Genomic DNA, 21026 nt, shown 5'->3' with positions numbered 1-21026 from the left:
GAAATGTGTCTATTTTCAGCAGGTGATTTAAGAAAACGTCATTTTTAATACATAGGAAAAAAGTTAAATAAGGTACTACACACAGGTCTCTTCAAGAGCCAACAAGACATGGACACTTGCTGTGTTGTGTTGCCCTCTTCAGGTCGACTTACACGTTCTAATTCTTTTGCTTGAAAAGTCACTGCATTTCCAACCTCTTTAATAAAAGTATTCAGATTTGCAGTTTCAAGTAGCAGCTAGATCCACCTCTGTCCCACCATTACTTCAATTATTTCTGATCTAGAGTCCTACAGAAATAAGCTTTACTTTTGGCCTCTATGTATCCCTAACTTTAATACTAATCTCAAGGATTATTAAAGTATCAGCTAGTGTTTGAAAAGATGACTAAAAAACCAATTGTTAAGTAAGCCTCATGACAAGAGGCTTTAAGAGCTCAATTGAGTCAGCTTCCCAAAGAAAACTGAAGCTGCTGAAATTAGTCTGCAAGTGAATTTGGAGGTTGAGAAGTCAGATGACTTTCAAGTGCTGGATGGTAGACCAAAATCTAGAAACCAGAGTGAAGTCAGACAAATTCAGCCTTGAAATACAATAAAAGCTTTTCACCAACACCAAAAAAAAATATTTAATAACCTTCTAGCATATAAGGATGGATTTTTTTATTACTTGAAAGCTTTATTTGCAGTATATTGCCAAACAATCTGTTTTGATCAGCTTTGAGTAGATGTTGTAACATGGGCCAAATTGTGATGCTGATGTGCACACTTGTAATAGGTTTTCCAATTGATTATCTGAGCTCTGCCAATTCATGTGGAAATGCAAATGAAACAATATTCTGTTGCTTGGGAAAGGGACACACTTGGACTTCAGACTCATTTATTGAGCCAGCTACTAATAACTTCCTAGAATATTTCATTTCCCCCCCCCTCTCACCTTGCTTTTTTTAGAGGACAGGTGATGGTAGACATTTAAATCTATTTAGACATCTCAGTACTGCAACTCTGACAAAAAGAGCAAAGCCTTGGATTTAATGGACAATTTATTAAATATAAAGAATTTCACTCACATTGCTAAGGCAGGTAAACACCATAACAATTGGTGATGGTACAAATTAATCACAACATCTTAAGGGACTTGTGATAGAAAAAGCCTGCTCAAAGCTGTAGTCTACTATGGAATTAGGCAATCAAATTAATAACCCTTAGAAAACAGAGGCAAGGAAATGCTCATTTCAGTACAATGACATGTCCCAGTATCCAGAAAGAGGAATAAGCAAACAAACAATGCCAGATCATCCCCATTTGGGTTAGCAAACATAAAACAGCCACTTGCCTTAAACCAAGTGTGACTCTAGAAAAGCTCAGAAGAACTTGTCATTAATACTTTTAATGCATTTTCTTTCACATACTTTTGTAATTTTACTCTCAGAAATTATATCCTATTTGCAACCTCACATCCTATATACTGATATGGCAGACTCCTGGGGAAAGGAAGATGATTGACAGGTAGAGAGCAAGGAAGATCAAGTGAGGGAGTGTGACATGAGGAGAGAGCAAGATACCAAAACTCAGGGATGACTGCACACTAAACTTAAAACAACTGAGACTCAAGAGTGCTCTCATCTGCAGTGTTAGAGAGCAGACGGGTTCATCAGGGAAGTCTCTATCATCACACAGAGACTCTTCTCCAGAGTCTGACTAACATGCCCAGTGCCAGGAGCCAAAGGCTGACGAAAACTTCCTGCAATCTATCAGCCATATAGTTTGTCCAATTAGAAAGTGCAAAACCAGCTGATCTTATAAACATGGGGAAATAAATCCTCAGGCCAAACTAGCTCTGTACAAGAAAACACTCATAAACGCATAATATACTCAAAACATTACTATTATTTTCTTTCTTGCTATTAAAAAACAAGTGAAAAAAGCACTGTATTCAACAGTACTACCAGACAAAAAGGTAACAAATGTTTCTGTGCAACTGCCAGCTGAAGAGACAGCAGCTTGGAAGCTTCATCACCTCTGAAGTGATGAAGAGGGGCATTTTCTTTTTTGAATGCATGTAAGCAAAAGCATCACAAAAACATAAGCGTTATTTTTAAACCGTCTCTGGTAGAAAAAGTTTCCACCTATGTCAAAGGTTTGTCTCGTGCAAGTTTAAACTGTGCTGTATGGAACTATGACAAGTGGAAATAAAATCTCCAGGATCTCTTAGCTAACATTCAAAATTGCAAATGAGTTGATCCTTAGTGATAACTCAGTTGTTTTCTCCGTCTTCTACAGCAGATGCCAAGAGTCTGGTCCAATCTTAGCTGCTACACTTCAAAGAAGAGGGGCTGGACAAGGACTTTAAAAACTACCCCTCGTTACTCTAGTTCTGACTTACCCAAGCATGACATTTGTATTTTTTGCCATCTTTCTCCCCCACACACCATCAGATTTGGATAGCACACCACAAGGTATGATTCATATTATTCTTTAGAAATGTATTTTAACAGACAAGCTTTACAACTGAAAGAGTCTTTTGAGTTTTGAAAATATCAGTGAAAAGTATGCCAGATTACTTCTTTCTTCTGCAGCAGCTTTTCCCAGTGACATTTCATCATTGCTAAGACTGATTTTTCTTAGTTGGTATCATCATGTCTTTGAAGGAAAGCAAACTCATCCACCTCACATTGCCAAAACACAGCCTAGGCAGTTCCCTTCACAGCATTTCCTTCTAATAATTTTGGGGTAATGGAAGGTATGGAGCTAGAGAGGAGGAACTCTCCCCGCTGGAGACAGTGCCTATTAATTTCCTGCCATCCACCTGTATCTACAAAAACACTGTGTGAAAACACAAAGGGGATAAATGTCCACTGTAACAGAAACCCAGGCTAAATTGGCTTTCAGGTACTTATGAAAGGATATGCAAAAAAACAGTTAGAATACAAAGCTGACTTCTACCAGCACTAATGGAAATTAAATGCAGTTGGGGTTAAATACATCTTAAGGATGCTTTTGAATCAGTTACTTCAGTATATACAAGTCTGTCATTAAGTACTGTAAAATCATGCTAAAACTACAGGAATTAACTCTGCTTGAAATCAAATTATAATCTAATTAACACTTTCTGAGAATTCCTTTAAATACATAGACTTTTATGACTAGTAATAATCAGTACACCAACCAACAAACCAAACTCAAAAACTAGAAATACCTGCATCCACTTATTTTTGTAAAAGAGGAACACTACTGAAATATTTAGAAATATTAAGACCAGCTTTATTGAAAATAATATACACTTCTCAATATAATATACCTTATCAAAGGCTATCTCAGCATCAGCCTGATTTGTGTTTGGTCTTTTCTTAGATACTCTGGGTTTGAACTACAGCAAGTGTTTCAAGTTGAAAAGATTATGAGAATAAAGACAAGGGATATTTGCTGAATGGATAGATGTTATGGAATCAGATTTAATTTTTTCTAAAAAAAAGGTTTTACTAGCATGAAATCACCTGATATCTTAGAAGACTTCCCTGCTGGCTTACAGGTCTGTACCTTATTCAGACTGCAAAACCTCCATTTTGCAAACCCATTTACGTGATTTCTATGAAAAGGCTTAAAAAAACCCCCCACCTATCAGAGAACAAACAAACAACTTAGTCACAAACCAAACAAAATGGTGTGAGCGAACTACTTTTCCTGATACATACTTTTTGATACTTACACAAACATTGCCATCTGCTGTGATCTCTAACAAAACAACTGACTTCCGTTCTCAATCTAAGGTTTCACTATGACGGTAAAAATCTTATATCTAACACTAAAAGTTATTTCAGTTCCACTGCAGGACTGTGTAGGTCTGCATGGTCATTAAAATCTGTTACCAAGGAGTATCAGACTACTCAGTACTATGAACAAAGGTATTTTTTTTTTATAGTTACAGGTGTAAAACTTAAATAGATGAACATGTTTCAAAGACGAAACAGAGCGGAACTGTTTAATTTATGGAGAGGCTACATTAATTCTGGATGAGCTTTTAACCATAGTTGATTCCAAACTTCATGGTGACCTCAATGCTATAAAAACTTCACTTCATTGAAAAATGGTAAGGACACCAAAGAATATGCCTCCTAACAAACTGCTGAGAAAAACAGAGCACTGATCTATTGAAACAGAAAAAGATAATTCAAAGCCAGTGTTGGATTGTGAAGTACAGAATTAGAAGACTGAAGTCAAAACTAGTTGCAAGAACTGTGCCATTTTATTCACCACATAATGCCAACAATAAAAGAAGCACACACAGTGGCTGAGGGAAAAGTGTTGCTGCTGAAATGTTTAACTTGACCTTTCAGAGGACATTTTGCATCCCAAGCAACCTTCCTAGTTAGCAGTTAATGAAAGAACTAGCTTTTAGTTAAACAACAAAAAACAACCACAAACATGATCTATACAAGCCTTGGCACATTCTCCAGCATTTCACACTTACAACACGACAAATGGTAATTACCTATTGGAATAATTACAGTCTATTTTATTTTGCTAATTCACACAACTCACAGGTCCAGCACAGATGAGCAGAGAAAGTTCTACCATGTCAGAAAAGGGAACATGTAATTCTGAGAAGAGATTCTGGTATATGACATCTCAGTGGAGGAGTTTGGCAAAAGTGTTTCTATTTTGTTGTCTCCTACCTGATAAATTCTAAATGGGATGTATCGAAATCCATTATCTTCTGGAGGATACTCCATGAGTTTTCGATTTATTGCCCAAAACTGCTCAAATTTATCTGTGAAGGCAGAATTAGATTTTGTTAATATTAATATTTCCTTTTTTTTTCGGCAAAAAGATAAATGAGATATAACTGGAACAATATGTCAACTTTTGTTACAGGGGTTCAACCTGTATGTATTTATTTTCCCCATGTTTCTCCTCCCTGTTTAGCCCGAAGCCAAAGGTAAATCATCTGCATTCTCTTATGGGAACAGTGATGTGACAACTTACACAACTGAAAGAGAAAGCAACTTGAACTCGTATCTTATCTCCCACTGTTAGGGAAATATTGGGCCACAAATTACAGATTTTATTACCTCAATTAACAGTGCCTGCTTCTCCACTCCCTGCTGCTACTGTTTGTTAAAAACATCTAATTTTTCTTAACTACAGAAGAACTATAGGTAATGGAGAAACTAAAGCACTAGAAAACCTTCTTGAGGGGTTTACATTTGGATATGGAAATCCTAAAATCTGCAACAATGTACAGTATAATCAGAAAATTTATTGTCAGTTTCATGACACAACCTGAAAATAAAAGTTTATGCTGAGAACACCTTTTTGTTACTATTATTCAAGTAAGTAGGCATAGTAAAATACCTCCTGTTTAGACATTAAAAGACCTGAATACTTTATTGCACTTAAAATGTATTAAGGACAGCATAAGTCTAGAGTAGCAAAGGCTTTTATACTTGCAAATCAATTATTCAAATCAAGCAAACAACCCATATCAAAACTGACAGAAAGGAACCTGAAGAGCTAAGATGAACACAGCTGCTGCTAGCCTTGCTGGAGAAGGCAGCTTTAGAAGGGGAAGTGTGAGGGATAAATTTCCTTATAGGCCCTAACTCTCTAAGACACCAAACACAGCAAATATTTCTTCAGAAGGAACACAGAGTCTCCAATTTTCCTTCCTGGGCACCATGTGCAGCTGAGTCTCAAGAAGCCTGGTAGCACAACCCTTGCAGAATCCAGCCCCCCAAAGCAAGAGAAAATTCAGAAATCTATGTTCTGAACAAAGGTTCTTCTTGTTTCCAAAACTACTGATAACAATTAAAGCAAATGCAGAAAATGAAGAGTCTGAGATTTGTTTCACTCCAGGTACAGCACAGAGGCCTGTCAGTGCACTAGGAGACCTAGTTAATACATGTTGCAGGCTTGTAACACGTTGCTCTTCCCACTGAACGTGACACAAGGCAGGAATTTCCAAGAAACTGTAAACAAACCCCTGCCAGGTATTCTGTAGGAGCATTTCCTGATACTCATCTCAGCAAGTACTTCCACACCCTTGTTTCCTGATTAGCACCAAGTGCCTCTGGAGAAGCACTTCCCTAAGCTGCAGTCTGTACCTGCCTGAGGTGAGGAGCTGCCTGGATGCAGGGTATTCCCTCCAGGGTGCTCCTCAGCAGGTGGCAGTGAGGACCCTGGAGCCAACTGTACCCCAGGAAACCTGCATTTGGGAACCCCAGACTAGATCCAGAGATTATTCTCAGTGTCTGACACAAAGGAGGACTGCATCCTCCTCAGGAATGCTGTCAGTGGGAAGGTGAAGACTTAGCATACTTCCCTCAATCCTTGGAGACAGCAGTGTTGAGAACAGCTTCCAGCTTTCACTAGATTGTGTGGACAGGAATTCTATAGTAGGCATTAATTGATATATACTTCAATTACCACTTCTGACTATGAACTCGGTATGAGTCTGGTGATACACACATCATGGTGGTGATACACAAAAAACAATCAAGACCTACTGAAACTAGTGAGCTTAAGCAGACTCTCCAGATATGCAGATTCCTTATTTAAGATATCTTACCTGAACAAAACCAAACATTAATTTCATGTACTTGTTTAAAGCTTATATTACAGTAACCAGGAAAGCTGGGTAAACAGCTTACTGACTTCAAAATTCAATAGAGATGAGGAGCACATCTTATGGATCAGAAGAACAAGAAATTCTGAACAAGTAACACATTTATGGTAGAAGCTTGTATTGTGCCTTGTGGCATATATGACAAATGAGTAAATCTTTGAAGGACAAAGAAGATGAGCTGCAATAATGTACTGCTAACTCACTTCTGTTCTTCATTCCAGCTTCCTCACCTCCCAGAAAATCATGCAGGCAACCTTATTTAAGGCAGGTAAACTTACAAATTTATACTTCTCAGATTATTCTCTGAACACTCAGAGAATCTACTGTTTTATCAAGATACTTAAATTTCTGATCATTTCTGTAATTTCTAAGTGTAACAGCAATAAATGTGCAACAGCTGAATTGCAAAGTTGTTGCACTTTGTAATCAAGTATGTTCTGTCAATCCACCTCATATCCTGGGGAATTAAAAACCTTCTAGTAAATCAGTTAGATATAATGGAGAGAAACATATTAAGACACATCTCCACCCTGTGTACAGCACTGTCTGAAGACATCTAGGCTAACTAACCTTCATAATCTTACACTCCTGTCCTCCATACATCTTTCCATGGATTCGGTATTTTTACTACAGGCAATTGAGTTGGGTGGAAGAAAATGAACACAAATTCTTAAAGCAAGCAGCAGGGAAAGGGTATCCAGTTTGCATATAGCTATGTATGGCCTGGCAAGAGCTTTAATTAGCACGAGGAGCGTTGGCTGAATACCAGAATCCTGAAGCTCCAAAATACAAAATCCAAAAATAACTGCTTTTGCAAAACCATTAAGATCCAAAGCTTAAAATAAACAAAAAACCCAACACCTCCTAACACTCCTGTCACACCAGGACCACCCCCTGCCCCCTCAATCCCCTTGAAAATATTAGAGAAACAATTCTTCATTCTCCCATTTTTGTGCATCAGTGCCTCCTGTTCATGCAAAACAGACTTAAAGAAGCTATTAATGCTACGACAAGCTCTAAGAGCTAATTAGTGCTTTGGCTAGACAGGACTTAAAGACAGAAGGCACTGGCCAGAATTGTGACAATCAAAACAAAACTGAGCTCTCATCAAGCCAGTAAACAAGGAAGAGCTCTCTACCTATCAGCAATAGCACTTCACACATCCATCTCCCTCCTTAGATAGTCTACATGGTATCTAAAATGCTGTAACAGTCAAATCTGATTGTTTTCCACAATACATCTGTTTTTAAGAAAGTGCTTGACCAATGTGTTAAAGAGTTTCTGTATTAGCAAAAAATAGGGCTTACAAGGGGCAGGTGCTCATATCTGAATATTAATATTTAAAGGAATGGCAATAAGACTCAAACAGAAGTGAGATTAGTGACAGTATGTAAGTTTCAGATGACTCCACTAAATACATTTCTTAAACAAGATTAAACGGTTGCTATGTAACTTTGCTTGAAAAGAATTACAAAAAGTTTTCTCCCTGTATTTTAAGGCAGAGGTCAGAAAGTTAATAACCAAATAATGGGGGAGAGATCCAGTGGAAAAACAATAAATTTCTCAGCTATGTCATTTAGATTTATAAATATTCGGTTATCAGAAAAGCAGTCACTGCATGCCCAAATACCAGACATAGATGTTAGCCTTTAGCACTATAGAGGTGCACAGAATCTAAAGACAGCTTTGTAAAATATATATTTATATCTATAGAAATAGTAAGAGTTGGTAAAATTAGAATGACTTACCATCACCCGTAACAATCTCAATATACAAATTAAGCAACAAATTAAGCCACAAACATAAATCAGTATGTAGAGCATGCCATATTATGCATTTGTTGTTCAAAAATTTATCACTGAAATTGTTCATGTTTTTAAAGTGTCCTTCAAAACAGTTTTTAAAAGATTGTTGCAAGAAAGCACTTTGAAAATTGTAATTTCTAACATTTAAGAACAACTAGAGATACTACAGTGATCTCTGAAATTAATTCAAGCTTATAACTTACATTAAAAAGCTATTACCTCCAGTCATAGCTTGTCGTTAATAGGTAGTAAATGCTGAACCTTTTACTATTACACAGCATTAACTAAGGATTGGTCCAGGCTGAAATTTTCTAGGCTGGGTCTCTTTCTCAGACTGAGATATGGGGGAAACATTCTTCAGACAACTAGAAGAATTAATTTCATTTGTGTCTCTGAACCTCAAGTGCTGTCACACTTCAAACAGTTTGAAATATTGCATGGTTCTTGATGTTAGATGTGTCCCTGCCACCCACCTGACTCTATAAAAATGGTAACTTGGATGGGTCACTGAGAGGGTAAAGGGCACTGCCAAAGTCCTTGCAATCATTGGGTGTTCCAATGCAGAGTACTAGATCAGCATACAGAAAGGATGTGGCCAATTATCACAGAATAAGAAATTGCATCTACAAGTAGCTTACAATAAGACACAGTGATCACAGCATATGACCAGTTAGAAGCAAGTTCCCACCGTAGAACAGTGGGCAAAATAATTAGGAAGACCCACCCTAAACTTTAAGCTTAGCAAACAGAATTATCTTAATAACAAGGAAGTATTTTGTTTTGGTATTTGACACTGATGGCTAGCAGGTCAAGGGAGGTGATTCTCCCCTTTTACATGGCTCTCATGAGACTCCACCTGGAGCACTGTGCCCAGTTCTCAGAGCCCTCAACACAGGAAGGACATGGAGCTGTTGGAGAGAGTCCAGAAGAAGCCACAAAGATGATCCAAGGGCTGGAGCAGCTCTGCTCTGGAGACAGGCTGAGAGGGTTGGGGCTGTTCAGCCTGGAGAAGAGAAGGCTCCAGGGAGACCTTAGAGCAGCTTCCAGTGCCTGAAGGGGCTCCAGAAAAGCTGGGGAGGGGCTTGGGACAAGGGCAGGGAGGGAGAGGACAAGGAGGAATGGATGAAAACTGGAGGAGGGGAGATTGAGGTGAGACATGAGGAGGGAATTGTGGAGTGTGAGGGTGGTGAGAGCCTGACCCAGGTTGCCCAGGGAAGCTGTGGCTGCCCCATCCCTGGCAGTGTTGAAGGGCAGGTTGGATGGGGCTTGGAGCACCCTGGCCTGGTGGGAGGTGTCCCTGCCCATGCAGGGGGGTTGGGACTGGATGATCCTGAAGGTCCCTTCAAACTCCAAAAATTCTGTGATTCTGTCCGTTCCAATCCAAACCATTCTATGAGTCTATGACTCATTCCTGCAACACCACACAACAGACTTTTCATTCAGCTTGTTGCTCACTATCACCCACTTCCACAAAGCTGCTTCCCAGTCAGTCCCTAGCCTGCTCTGATACGGTTTTCCTTCACTGGTGCAGGACTTTGCACTTGTGTCTGTGAGCTCCAAGAGGCTCATCACTGTCCCTCTGAATGGCAGATCTGTCTAGGAACCACTCCCACCAAGGTTTTCTTTTAGTCATAAACAAACTCATTAAGGGTTTAATCCATCACATACATAAAACCAAGTAAGATGTACTGTACAGAGAGCCACAACTGCAAGTCAAAGATTCAAAATGTATTTCCTTAACATTAAAGCAAATATATTTTCTACCAATTTGTTACCAAACCAGATATGGATACACAGGTCCTTAGAACTGTCCTGACTTAATGTCTGTGACAGAACCTAGCTACATAATTATGTGGACATATTCTTTACGTCATAGATAGCAAAATAACAACATTCAACATGAATGTCCATATCTGAAGTAGTCAGAATTTTGCCTAGTAATTACACAACACTCATTGTAGTCATTGTGTACACACTGCTTGATGTGCCTGTTAACCTTGAATACCCTCCAAATGGGCATTCAGCTGGCAGGTTAGAGATTGTATAATTTGAAATTAAAAAGCAAATAGGCTTTACTTGGCCTGGCCATGCTAAATAAGACATGAAATCATCACAAAAGTAAATATTGTGCTAACTAGCTCAAGTACTAATAATAGCCAGGTACAGTGGTATGGGCCTTAGGTTGGTTACCTAGGTCTGTCACTCCCTTTTTAGTACTATAAGCAAGTAAATTAATTAAATCAATTCAACTCTGCTTGCCTACATGCACTATAGCAATTTTCAAAGGCAGTGTTTAAAACCAGAGAACAATCAGGAGAAACTTCATACTGTGTATTTAGTTGCATTTAGGGACAGGATCAGAGGCCAGCCATGGAGGGCAGGCCAGCAGTAGCCCCCAGTCAACTAGGAGTTTAAGTCAGGGCAGCTGCCCCAAGGGAACTAACAGGGGTATCTCACACCACTTACCTCAGGCTCATTATAAACGGGGAGGTGTGTTGAGGATGGGCAGTTCCATTTCCTGGGGCTTCTCCCTCTTAATTTGCCACATCTCTCTGCTACTCTTGAGGCCTAGGCTGAGTATAAGCTTATATATGTACATTGGTGTTTGCATTCGTTTTGAGATTTCATTAAATCTGTTTCTATCTCAAACCACAGGGCTTTTCTTCTCTTCCTGATTCCCATTCCTGGCTGGGGAGGGGTCACTGGGTAAGATAGCAAACTGCTTCAGTCTAGCCGCAGATACGGGCTAAACAGAGACAAATATACACAAGGGAGCCATTTCTTACCAACGTTATTCTCACTTATTAAATGTACTTGCAAAACAGAAGTTTCACTTTAAGTAGTACACTGTTGCCTTAACACCACATTCCTTCAGTTCTAAGTTATAAATTTATCTGGAACAGGTTCAGGGGATGAAAATCAGCAAGATGGACTACTTTCTTCCTTTTATTAAATAGGAAAACCCATACCTCCTACATAATTTAAGCTTTCTGTGTAGCCTAAACGCAGGTGACCTCAGTTGCATTGTCACTGAGGCTGAAAACTCTGATGACCATTAAACAAAAATGTGTTCTCCATTTTTGAAAAACATAACCCACAGCTTGTGTAGGAATAGAGCAGCAAGGCTTGTAACAGACTTCCCTAAGTGAAAGGGAAAGTTCTCTCGTGCAAATCTAGAGACCCTGGATACTTTAATACCTTTTTTGCCTCTGTTAATCTTCTCTGTTTATGTAATGAAAACAGAGCAGCATATCTCTGGTAACTCTAACCTACTTTGCTTTTCCCTGTTCTATACTTTTTCTAAAATACAGCTTTAAAGTCAAGGAATCTTTATATTCCTGCATCTGTCAAATTCAGGAGTTGACTAGTTAGAAGCATTTCAAATTGCAAAGCAGGAACACCTCAACAACTAAACAAAGTTAATTTAAAAATAATTAAGCCCATTTTAAAGAGATAGTTTACTTTGAAATTTAGTTAGACCTCATGTCTTTCAGGAAATTACATATTTTGAAGGGGAAGGAAGGAAAAAAAAAAAAGTTCTGCATCACTTACAGCTAAGTAAAATAGATTCAGAGAAATAAAAGTCAAAAATTCTCTCAGTCTGAATGCAAGTCTCCCAAATATCTGAACAAACTACAGAAGACAGGGGTAGAGAAGCTGCTCATTTGGGCTAAAGATTAAAGACACACCTGTGTCAGTAGGAAGTCTGGAAGGTAGCTATACTTCTGAAGAAACATTCCAGGAGGAAGGGAGTCAAACAGAGGACAGAACAAAGCCCTTGAAACTGCAACAGGCGGATACATTCAAGCTTTCCAATATATATGAATAGATTATATAGTGGGCAGATTGCCAGAGATGCAGAGACCTCCACGCTTGGTCCCTCAAAGTTTAACAGTTTTCATGAGACGCATAGATGTCTAACACAAGATGGTGAGGACACCAGAGAGCATCTCTATCTCTGTCACCCTGTCTCTAGACAACCTCCTGTTTTGCTTTCCTTCCTTTTCTGCCCTACTGCATGGAGTCCATGCCCTCCTTTGAGACCCACCGATCCTCATGGCCTCACAAAATACAGCAGCTCTGCTCTGCTTCTCCTTGGGAGGGAGGCAGAGGAGGCCAAGAGAGGAATTCAGGCTGCCATCAGTTCTCCCCCTTTGCACTGCCACAGAGGGCAGCTACACAGGCAGGAACCAGGCCAGCACAGAAGAGCAACAAGGCAAAAGCCAGTTTAGGGGGGAGGACAGTTTGGAATCATAATACTGCACCCGTGGGGGTGGAACATTGGGTAACACACCAGTAAACTCTAGGTCACAATACACTCCCAGAAAAAAAACACTAAGCACACAACCAACTGAACCTCAAACAAAAAACACCATCATAAAAAAATAATCCCTGGGATGGCCTGCTCTGATGCATCCAATGAATTCTGCAGGTTCAGCCTGCCTGACCCCAGCCCTAGCTCAGCACCCAACAGCACTGGGCTGACTTTGTGCAGAGCTGCTGAAATGTCTACACTGCACCTGCCTGGGTTCTATAATATCATCAATCCCAGTGTTTGGTGTGTGCCATGCTATCTTAGCTACAGAATAAGCAGGTATTGACACTAATTCCAAGAAAACCTGAGACATTTCCAGAAATGTTTAACCAGCAGCACAGGAAGGCAATGACTTTTTAAATTATCTTTTAACCAGTATACCCATTTTCAACATTCAAAAGAACTGTTTAGTCCCTCTTTAGAGATAGTACACGGAAAGATATTACCATTTTGGTGGTGAAACAGGGAAGAGGAAAAAAAGATGCCTTTGTGATTTAAAAACAAATGGCTTGTTCATTTTCTCTCCTGCTAAATTCCCAAAGATTTTCAAGTACATATTGTCTAATTTAAAGTTTCAAATGTCCAGTTGATATTAGAGATTTGTTCAGCTTGCTTATTATCTCAGACTGAAGTAAAGAACAGCATTGCTTCAGCTTGCTTATTATCTCAGGCTGAAGTAAAGAACAGCATTGCTTCCACCAGTTCCCTACAAAGAGGAGAAACACACAGAGCAAACCTGAGTGGGCCATGTGTACAAAGCAGAAAGGAAATGCTGGTATTTATTGCACTGTTTCTTTTTGGCAGTTCAAACATTTTGAAACAGGAATGGGATAACCCAGAAAACAACACAACTTCTGCCCCTCAAAAACCCAGGACTGGTTTAGATACCATTTAGAATGAAGTGTAAGAAAACACAGACCTGATTCTGTCAGTAAGACAAGAAAGAGATCACATGAATGCAAAGAAAATATTGCATATTCTGAGTGTTTGCAGGGTTTTTCTCCTTTAATAAGAACACTTCAATATGGCCAACTTTTGGTAAGTCCTACAGTATGAATGAGTATTAAATTCTTTTTCCATAATGTTTTCAGTAAAATAATTACTTCATTATATTTTATAATATATAAAGAAGGTTTAAACACAGCCACGAGTTTTTACTGTTTATTTCCCCCTCTCCTGCATCAGAAATACCAAGTCTAGTCTTCACTGGTTATAAAGGATCCCTGTGAAAATTTTAGGGCCTGGTTGCTTATGTTTCCCCACAACTGATGAAAAGCAGTTGTTACATCTAAAAACCCTCCTTTGTCAGAATCATTATAGATATTAATTCTTTGAGCTATGCAAAAAAATACAGCTCTCCCTCTAAAAGCAGTTTAGATTTTTATTTGTTTGTAAGTCACTAGGCCCACAAAGTCTCAATGTTTCTAAGTTGAAAGCCTTTATTTTTCCACACAAAAAGCAAGAGGAAACAAAAATCACCCACTTGAAAATCATCTTTATTCATTATAAAAATGGCCATAAAACTATTAAAGCAAAAAAAGTAGTAACACAGATTCACAGAACCTGCCCTTCAACACTGCCAGGGATGGGGCAGCCACAACCTTCCTGGGCAACCTGTTCCAGCATCTCACCACCCTCACAGGAAAGAACTTTTTCCTCATGTTCAACCTGAATCTCCCCTCTTTAAGCTTCAAACCATTGCCCCTTGTCCTCTCACTACACACCCATGTAAGACGTCCTACCCCAGCTCTTTCTTGTAGGCCCCCTTCAGGTATTGGATATAAGGTCACTACGGAGCCTCCTCTTCTCTAGTCTGAACAACCCCAACTTCCTCAGCCTATCTTCATATTCCATTAGTTCTGACCAAAGAGTTTCAACAAGTCTTACTAAGGAACAGAGGTCAGTGTAGCTACCTAGCCTGCCTTTATTGCTTCCCTAACACTGTCAGATATCCAGGACAATGGTCAAAATTAGGGCAACACAGATGTACCTGTCCCAAAGAAGTGTTCTAGCTAAGAAATATCTGGTTTGTGGGCCAAAAATGGCTAACTGAAGTCTGAAGAACAAGCAAAACCACAGCACAAACAATAGACAGAAAAGTATGTTTACCTTCCTGAGTTGGTAGCAGATTAACACAAACAAGAAATGGTGGGAGGAGGGACGTAAGGCTTGTTATGAATATTTACCAGCTGTTACCAGCACAAGATTCTGTCACAAATTCACTATTACAGCTCTTCCCCTAAAACTGAAGTTTCTCATGCTATCTGTTCTAGTACCTCCCTTTTAGCAGAAACATTTAAACCAAATGAGACTTGTAATTGGCAGTTACATTTCTCAAAACGAGCAAAATTAGATTTTTTTTTTCCAAAAAATTTAATACATATCCTGTAAGCATTGCTGTCACTTACTGAACAAACAACACTTCCTATCTTTAAGAACTGAAGAAAATTGTTTGAAGTTTCACAGAAAAAAAAAAAAGACTGCAGATGTATCATTACTTACAAGGCAGTTATCACAAATGCTACTTTCTTTTCTTTTTTGTGGTCATTGACTCTGTTTCACAAAGAGGTTTAACATTATTACATCTCAAACAAAAGCCTATAAAAACATACTGAAAGCTACTGCATGCTTAAAAAGAGTTTTCTTGGTTTCACAAGCTTTTCTTGTTTCTCTTTTATGAAGAGCTGGGAAATTAAAATTAGCATTTGAAAGTATTCAAAAGATTGTTTAAACTTTTCATATCGGTGTCAGATTCCACAGGTGCAATTTCTCATTAAGTGCAGTGAAACTTTCTTGAAATCAACCTTGCTAGGCAACCTCTGTTCTTAACATTATAAAGCAAAACAATGAAATTCTGAGGGTACTCAGACAAATAATGAAATAAAAGAGCCAAAGACAAGCATGGAAAGAACACACTGCCTATCTGTTCTCTTATCTATTATGGGTATTGAGGTTCTATAATTTCTGGTTAAGAAAAGAACCTTAATTCATACCATTTCACTGTGTAGGCAACACTTCTGCCAGTATTATAACTCTTTACAATCATAACTCATGGTAGAGGTCTCAGTTTTAATTTTTAAAAGCATTAATAAGAAATGACGTAAAGTGCACTACTGGGAACAATGCAGCAATGGGACTAAGTGACAGGATTGGGTTGTTTGCAATGAAGCTCATAATTCTTGAAACAGAAAACAAACTTAAGCTGGCACAGCATTCTACTTTTCTTGAGCTAAACTGCTTGCAAGACAAATACTATTACAGCAGAACACTTTTTTTGGCAGAATTATTAAAATGGCATTTTAAATTGACTTGTAACAACAGAAGCTTTAAGGAAACATCTGTTTTTATACCAACTCTGGCTGCCTGTGGACCAAAACTCTTTATTTACTGCTAATTCACCAACACTGAATATATTATTAATATATTATCAGTCAGTCTGATGGGCAATATCTACACAGAACAGAAACTCCCAAGTAGTGCTTTGACTTGAACCAGACAAAGAGCAATTTCTTACCAGATAAATTTTGTACTGCATCTCTCAAGATCTTACCACTCATATGGTAAATTAAGATAATACCTCAACTTCTAACTCTCCTTCAATGAAATAAAAAAATAGAAACCAGAGATTCTAATAAACATTCAACCTTCAAAATCTCTACAGGAGTACCTTTAATATGAAAGAAAGTACCACTAAACAATGAAAAAGAAAATCAGAAAACACATGTACTCATAAACACATTAAACCCAGACTAATTTGGAACCCCAGAGTCTAAAAGAAACACATGCCTCAAGCCTTCCTGAACTTCAGAGCTTCTCCTGTTTAATTCAATTTTCCTTATAAACACAGGGGACAATGTTAATACTAAGTGTTCAGTATTTTGTGTCTCAACATAAAATAAACATCTTCATGCTTACAGCTTCTGTAAAATAAATACGAGAAATAATATAATGAGCTTCAGAAGATGAGGAAAATTCATTGTAAGTGATATTATTGCCCGTTCCAGATAGCAGTTCCTGAAATATTCAAAATGCTTTTCAACTTACAGGCCTCTAGGAACCATGATAAGAAAGAAGAGACACTAAAACCAAAACAAGTTCTATTTTGCACTGCAATATAGATTCATGTCATCCATGCAAAGTAAGAACACTAATTTGTTTAGAACATCCTGTTCTGAATTATTTTTATTGGTTTGGGTCGGAAGGGACCTTCAAGGTCATCCAGTTCCAACCCCCCTGCATGGGCAGGGACACCTCCCACCAGACCAGGTTGCTCCAAGCCCCATCCAACCTGCCCTTCAAAGATAGCAGTTCCTGAAATATTCAAAATGCTTTTCAACTTACAGGCCTCTAGGAACCATGATAAGAAAGAAGAGACACTAAAACCAAAACAAGTTCTATTTTGCACTGCAATATAGATTCATGTCATCCATGCAAAGTAAGAACACTAATTTGTTTAGAACATCCTGTTCTGAATTATTTTTATTGGTTTGGGTCGGAAGGGACCTTCAAGGTCATCCAGTTCCAACCCCCCTGCATGGGCAGGGACACCTCCCACCAGACCAGGTTGCTCCAAGCCCCATCCAACCTGCCCTTCAACACTTCCAGGAATGGGGCTTCCACAACTTCTAAGGTTTTTTTGCTGACTTTTTCAAGTCCATACTTACCTAGGCAGAAATCTTTGTGAAAGCCACAGTAATATCAGCAATAAAAAATTAAATTTGGCAAAGAGAAAAGTAAAATTATTAATCTACTGGGCAACTTTTTTGAAGGTTTACCTCTATTGTGTATCACTGACAATCCTTAGGGACCAACTAGAGGAGAACCTAGAGGAGACAACCTTTTTCACAGTACAGTCCAAGATAGTTCATACTGAACAACACTTACACCCCAGGTGTCTCCCAAATAAAGACAATCAGCTGCACTAAAGTAAACTAGTCAATATTTAACTATTTATTTTGTTTTTTTACTAGTTTTGGTTTGTTAAAAACAGAGTCGTGACCCAATTTAGTTCCTTGAATAACACCAACCACATTTGGATTGTCACATAAATGGTGACTTTTCTTAAAAGAAATATGTCTTTTATGTGACATTAGGCTAAAACTCTGGGTAAGAATGGCATTGTATACTCTGTACCAGAACTAAAATGTGAAGAAATTATTTATTAGCATGCCAGACCTCAATATAATTTCTACTTGATGCTTGATATTTACCATTCTGTAATCCCATCCACAGTTGCTTATGATCCTTTTTTTGCATCTCATTGATGACTTGACTTTTGTGCTTTAAAGCATCTGCTTCTTTTATACAAGCCATAAAATGAGCTTCAATCACATCCTTAGAATGGCAGTGTAGAAGATCCTTCTCTGGAAAATTCTACAAAGAGAAAAGATGGATCAAGAGAAATAAATGCATCACATACCTTAGAAGATAAAGAATAAATGATAACTTTAATCAGGTTTAGGTTTATACAAAAGATGCACTTGGGAATATCCTACTTATGGAAGAAGGTAACAGTCACTCTGTGACTGTTTTACAGTGAAAAACATTTCAGGAAAAATAAAAGTTAAGACAGTTTTCTGTAAAAACACAAATTAACTCTGAATCACCCAACCTCAACTCGATAAATACATTTAAATATAACAGTGGATGTATTTAGGCCCGTACACCCAAAATTCAGGAAATGAAGAGGTTTAATATGCTTTCAAGCAGATGTTCAGTTCTGGCAATGAACAGGAGGAAAGGGGGAAAAGTGACAAGCACCCAATTCCTATTGACTCTCAGTGGCAGTTCAGCACCCATTTCTCTGCAGACCTTTAAAAAAAATGTTTCCTCCCAGTACCATCATCCAAATCCATGGACTACAGCAGTTATGTGACTTAAAGGCATTTTTCCATAGAGATTCTGGAAATCTTTCTCAGCTCCACCTTCACCTAACACATCTGCCTGTTGCCAGCCAGTGTGCCTGATGCTGAACCCTCTTATTTGGCTAGAGCTGGCACACAGCATTCAGCACTGCAGACACACAGTTACTCCTCCTCCTTTATCCCCTCACTAAATGCCAACTTCTTCCCTAATTCATTTATTATTAGAGTAGTAAATCTTGTCCAGGTACAAAAAAGAGATGTATCTGGAAATGAACTAAATATAAGTCCAGTATTGTATAGGTATACAGTTACTGCTGTCCTGTCTCTCATTTTTCTTTTACTAACACTTAGTATCACTTGCCATTTTACAATACAAGCATTCAATATCATGAAGTTATTGTCACTAGTTCTCAAAGGTTAAAAAACCCAGTGCATTTTAGCTCCTCCTTATTAAATTTCTTCTCACAGTTGCTTATGACTATGCTGAACAATGTAAATCCCAGAGCCAAACAAGAGTGGCATCACTAGTACTGCCCTTTCCTAACAAGAGCTTGCCACATATTTTTATACTTTAATTCTCATCTGTTGTTCCCACATGAGGACCTTTCCTCTTAACCCATTACAAATTGGCTATTTAAAAAAAGGTTTTGTGAGGGACTGTCAGAACCATTTTGAAAATACAAGTATATATGATAGTGTTTTTCAAAGGCTTTTATAACATAGTTAACATGCCAGAGTAAGAGCAATATAATGCTGGAAAAACCCATACTTTCCCTCCTCCAGATAAACCCAGGAAAAATAGTGAAGGCTGCTTCAGACTATGGGAGCTCAAAATATCCAAGAACTACTAACAGTTGGCAATATGAAAGGGAGCTGGGGATTGCCTTACCTGAAGGAAACTCTGAGGACAAGAATTATAGTTTCCCTTCTCATGAGGTTATTGAAAAGTAATGGAAATTAAATAATGAAATTTCACATCCTGATTCCTCCTTACAACAGTGAACCCAGACTATGGAAACTGTGGATCAAAAGGATGAGTATCTTCCAAAAATGAGTGCATAAAGGGAAGAGAAGACTGCTCATACCTTTTGCACCAAAGCATACATGGTTTGGTGTTGCACTCAAAAAGGGAGTGCTTGTGTTACTAAGGTCTGATGTATACAGAGCTGACTAAAATCTAAGGACAGAGCTAAGTCTTGTTTCTTATATGAGGATGGCCAAGTAAAAACACATGAAAGAGGACAGAATAGAAAGTTCTTCTAGGGCAGACCTGACTCCCTTTCTCCCCTACAAAGCTGAGTGTCTCAGCATAATTGGGCCCAAGATGAATGGAACACATTACTGGGATTGCTACTTGCCAGCTGACATCTGTCAAGGCCTGTAAAATACTTTTAGAAGTTTAACTTAGCTGCTTAAATAGAAAAAGGAAAGTCTGGTAAGCAATCCAGAAGAAAAGACCAGTCAGAAGTAGCATACTTTAAGATCAAAGCAGTTCTTTACATGCAAGAATTCAAAATGAGACAGTGCTATCCCTCAAAAAAGGGTGAGCAGTGGAATGTACCTCCTGTCAAGTAACACATGAGCCTAGGAACTGACTTTCACAGCTAAAAGCTGATGTTTTAAGCTAAGTTTATGAAAACAAGTTTTGTTACACAGATGTCAAAGTATATTGAACTGCAGGGTCTTTTTTTGGACAGTCCTGTCTTTCTATAGGTAGGCATCTCCTTGCTAACTTTCTCCCAACAAATTTCAAATTACAGGGAATGTCACTTCCCTTGGGATGCATTCCAGAGAACCTGCACAGTGTAGTCTGCAGAACAGCAAGGAGGTATTTAAAATTGGTCAAAGCTAGCTAAGCCAGTGGAAAGAATCTAGCCAGATTAGTACAAAGGTGTGGCATGATTCATTTTCCCAGCTTCTAAAGCAAAACACTGTGGAAGCCTGGAAAACAATCCTACAATCTCAGTGGTGTCTAATTTTTCCTGAGAAGAAAAACACCAACACATTTCTACACAGCACTGTGAGCAGAAGCTGAAGAAGCTAAACATGAAAGTGATAACTTGGAGACTAGCAGTGCTGCATCTGCAAGAGGCATATGAAACAGTTTCACCTACATGAGACTATGAACAGAATGCAGGGCGTGCCCACTGATTTTTAAACTAGGGCACGGAATAATAACTTATATTCATAAATATAGAATATTTATGGATTTTTTTGTTGATTTCTTTTTAATTCTACCCTCCTTCCTACTTGAGGAAAGTGTGATGGAAGGTAAAGAACTATTCAGTTCCCTGAAGAGACAATTGCAAACAAGCTGGTAGCCACCCCTGCTATACAAGTATGAGATTTGCAGAAAGTTTTAACAGATTCCATAAGCAGCTTTATTTCAGGTAGTCTTATTGGTGATGTGTCATTCCCTTTGGG

General features: G+C 38.5%; 1 protein-coding gene across 2 annotated transcripts in view; it reads right to left on the bottom strand.

The window, feature by feature from the left end:
• Nucleotides 1–21026, bottom strand: part of ATG5 (autophagy related 5) — a 66431-nt gene that overhangs the window by 32509 nt on the left and 12896 nt on the right. For both annotated transcript variants that reach the window (XM_010003858.1, XM_010003857.1), the window contains 2 exons: nt 17949–18111; nt 4670–4764 (listed from right to left, as the gene is read on the bottom strand). In XM_010003858.1, coding sequence (XP_010002160.1) covers nt 4670–4764; nt 17949–18111 — 258 coding nt within the window. The remainder of the gene's footprint in view (nt 1–4669; nt 4765–17948; nt 18112–21026) is intronic.

Source organism: Chaetura pelagica, unplaced genomic scaffold (assembly GCF_000747805.2).
Source record: "Chaetura pelagica isolate M959 unplaced genomic scaffold, ChaPel_1.0 scaffold128, whole genome shotgun sequence".
NCBI lineage: Eukaryota > Metazoa > Chordata > Aves > Apodiformes > Apodidae > Chaetura > Chaetura pelagica.
The sequence above is the reverse complement of the archived record's forward strand: the minus strand, read 5'-3'. Positions and strand labels throughout refer to the sequence as shown.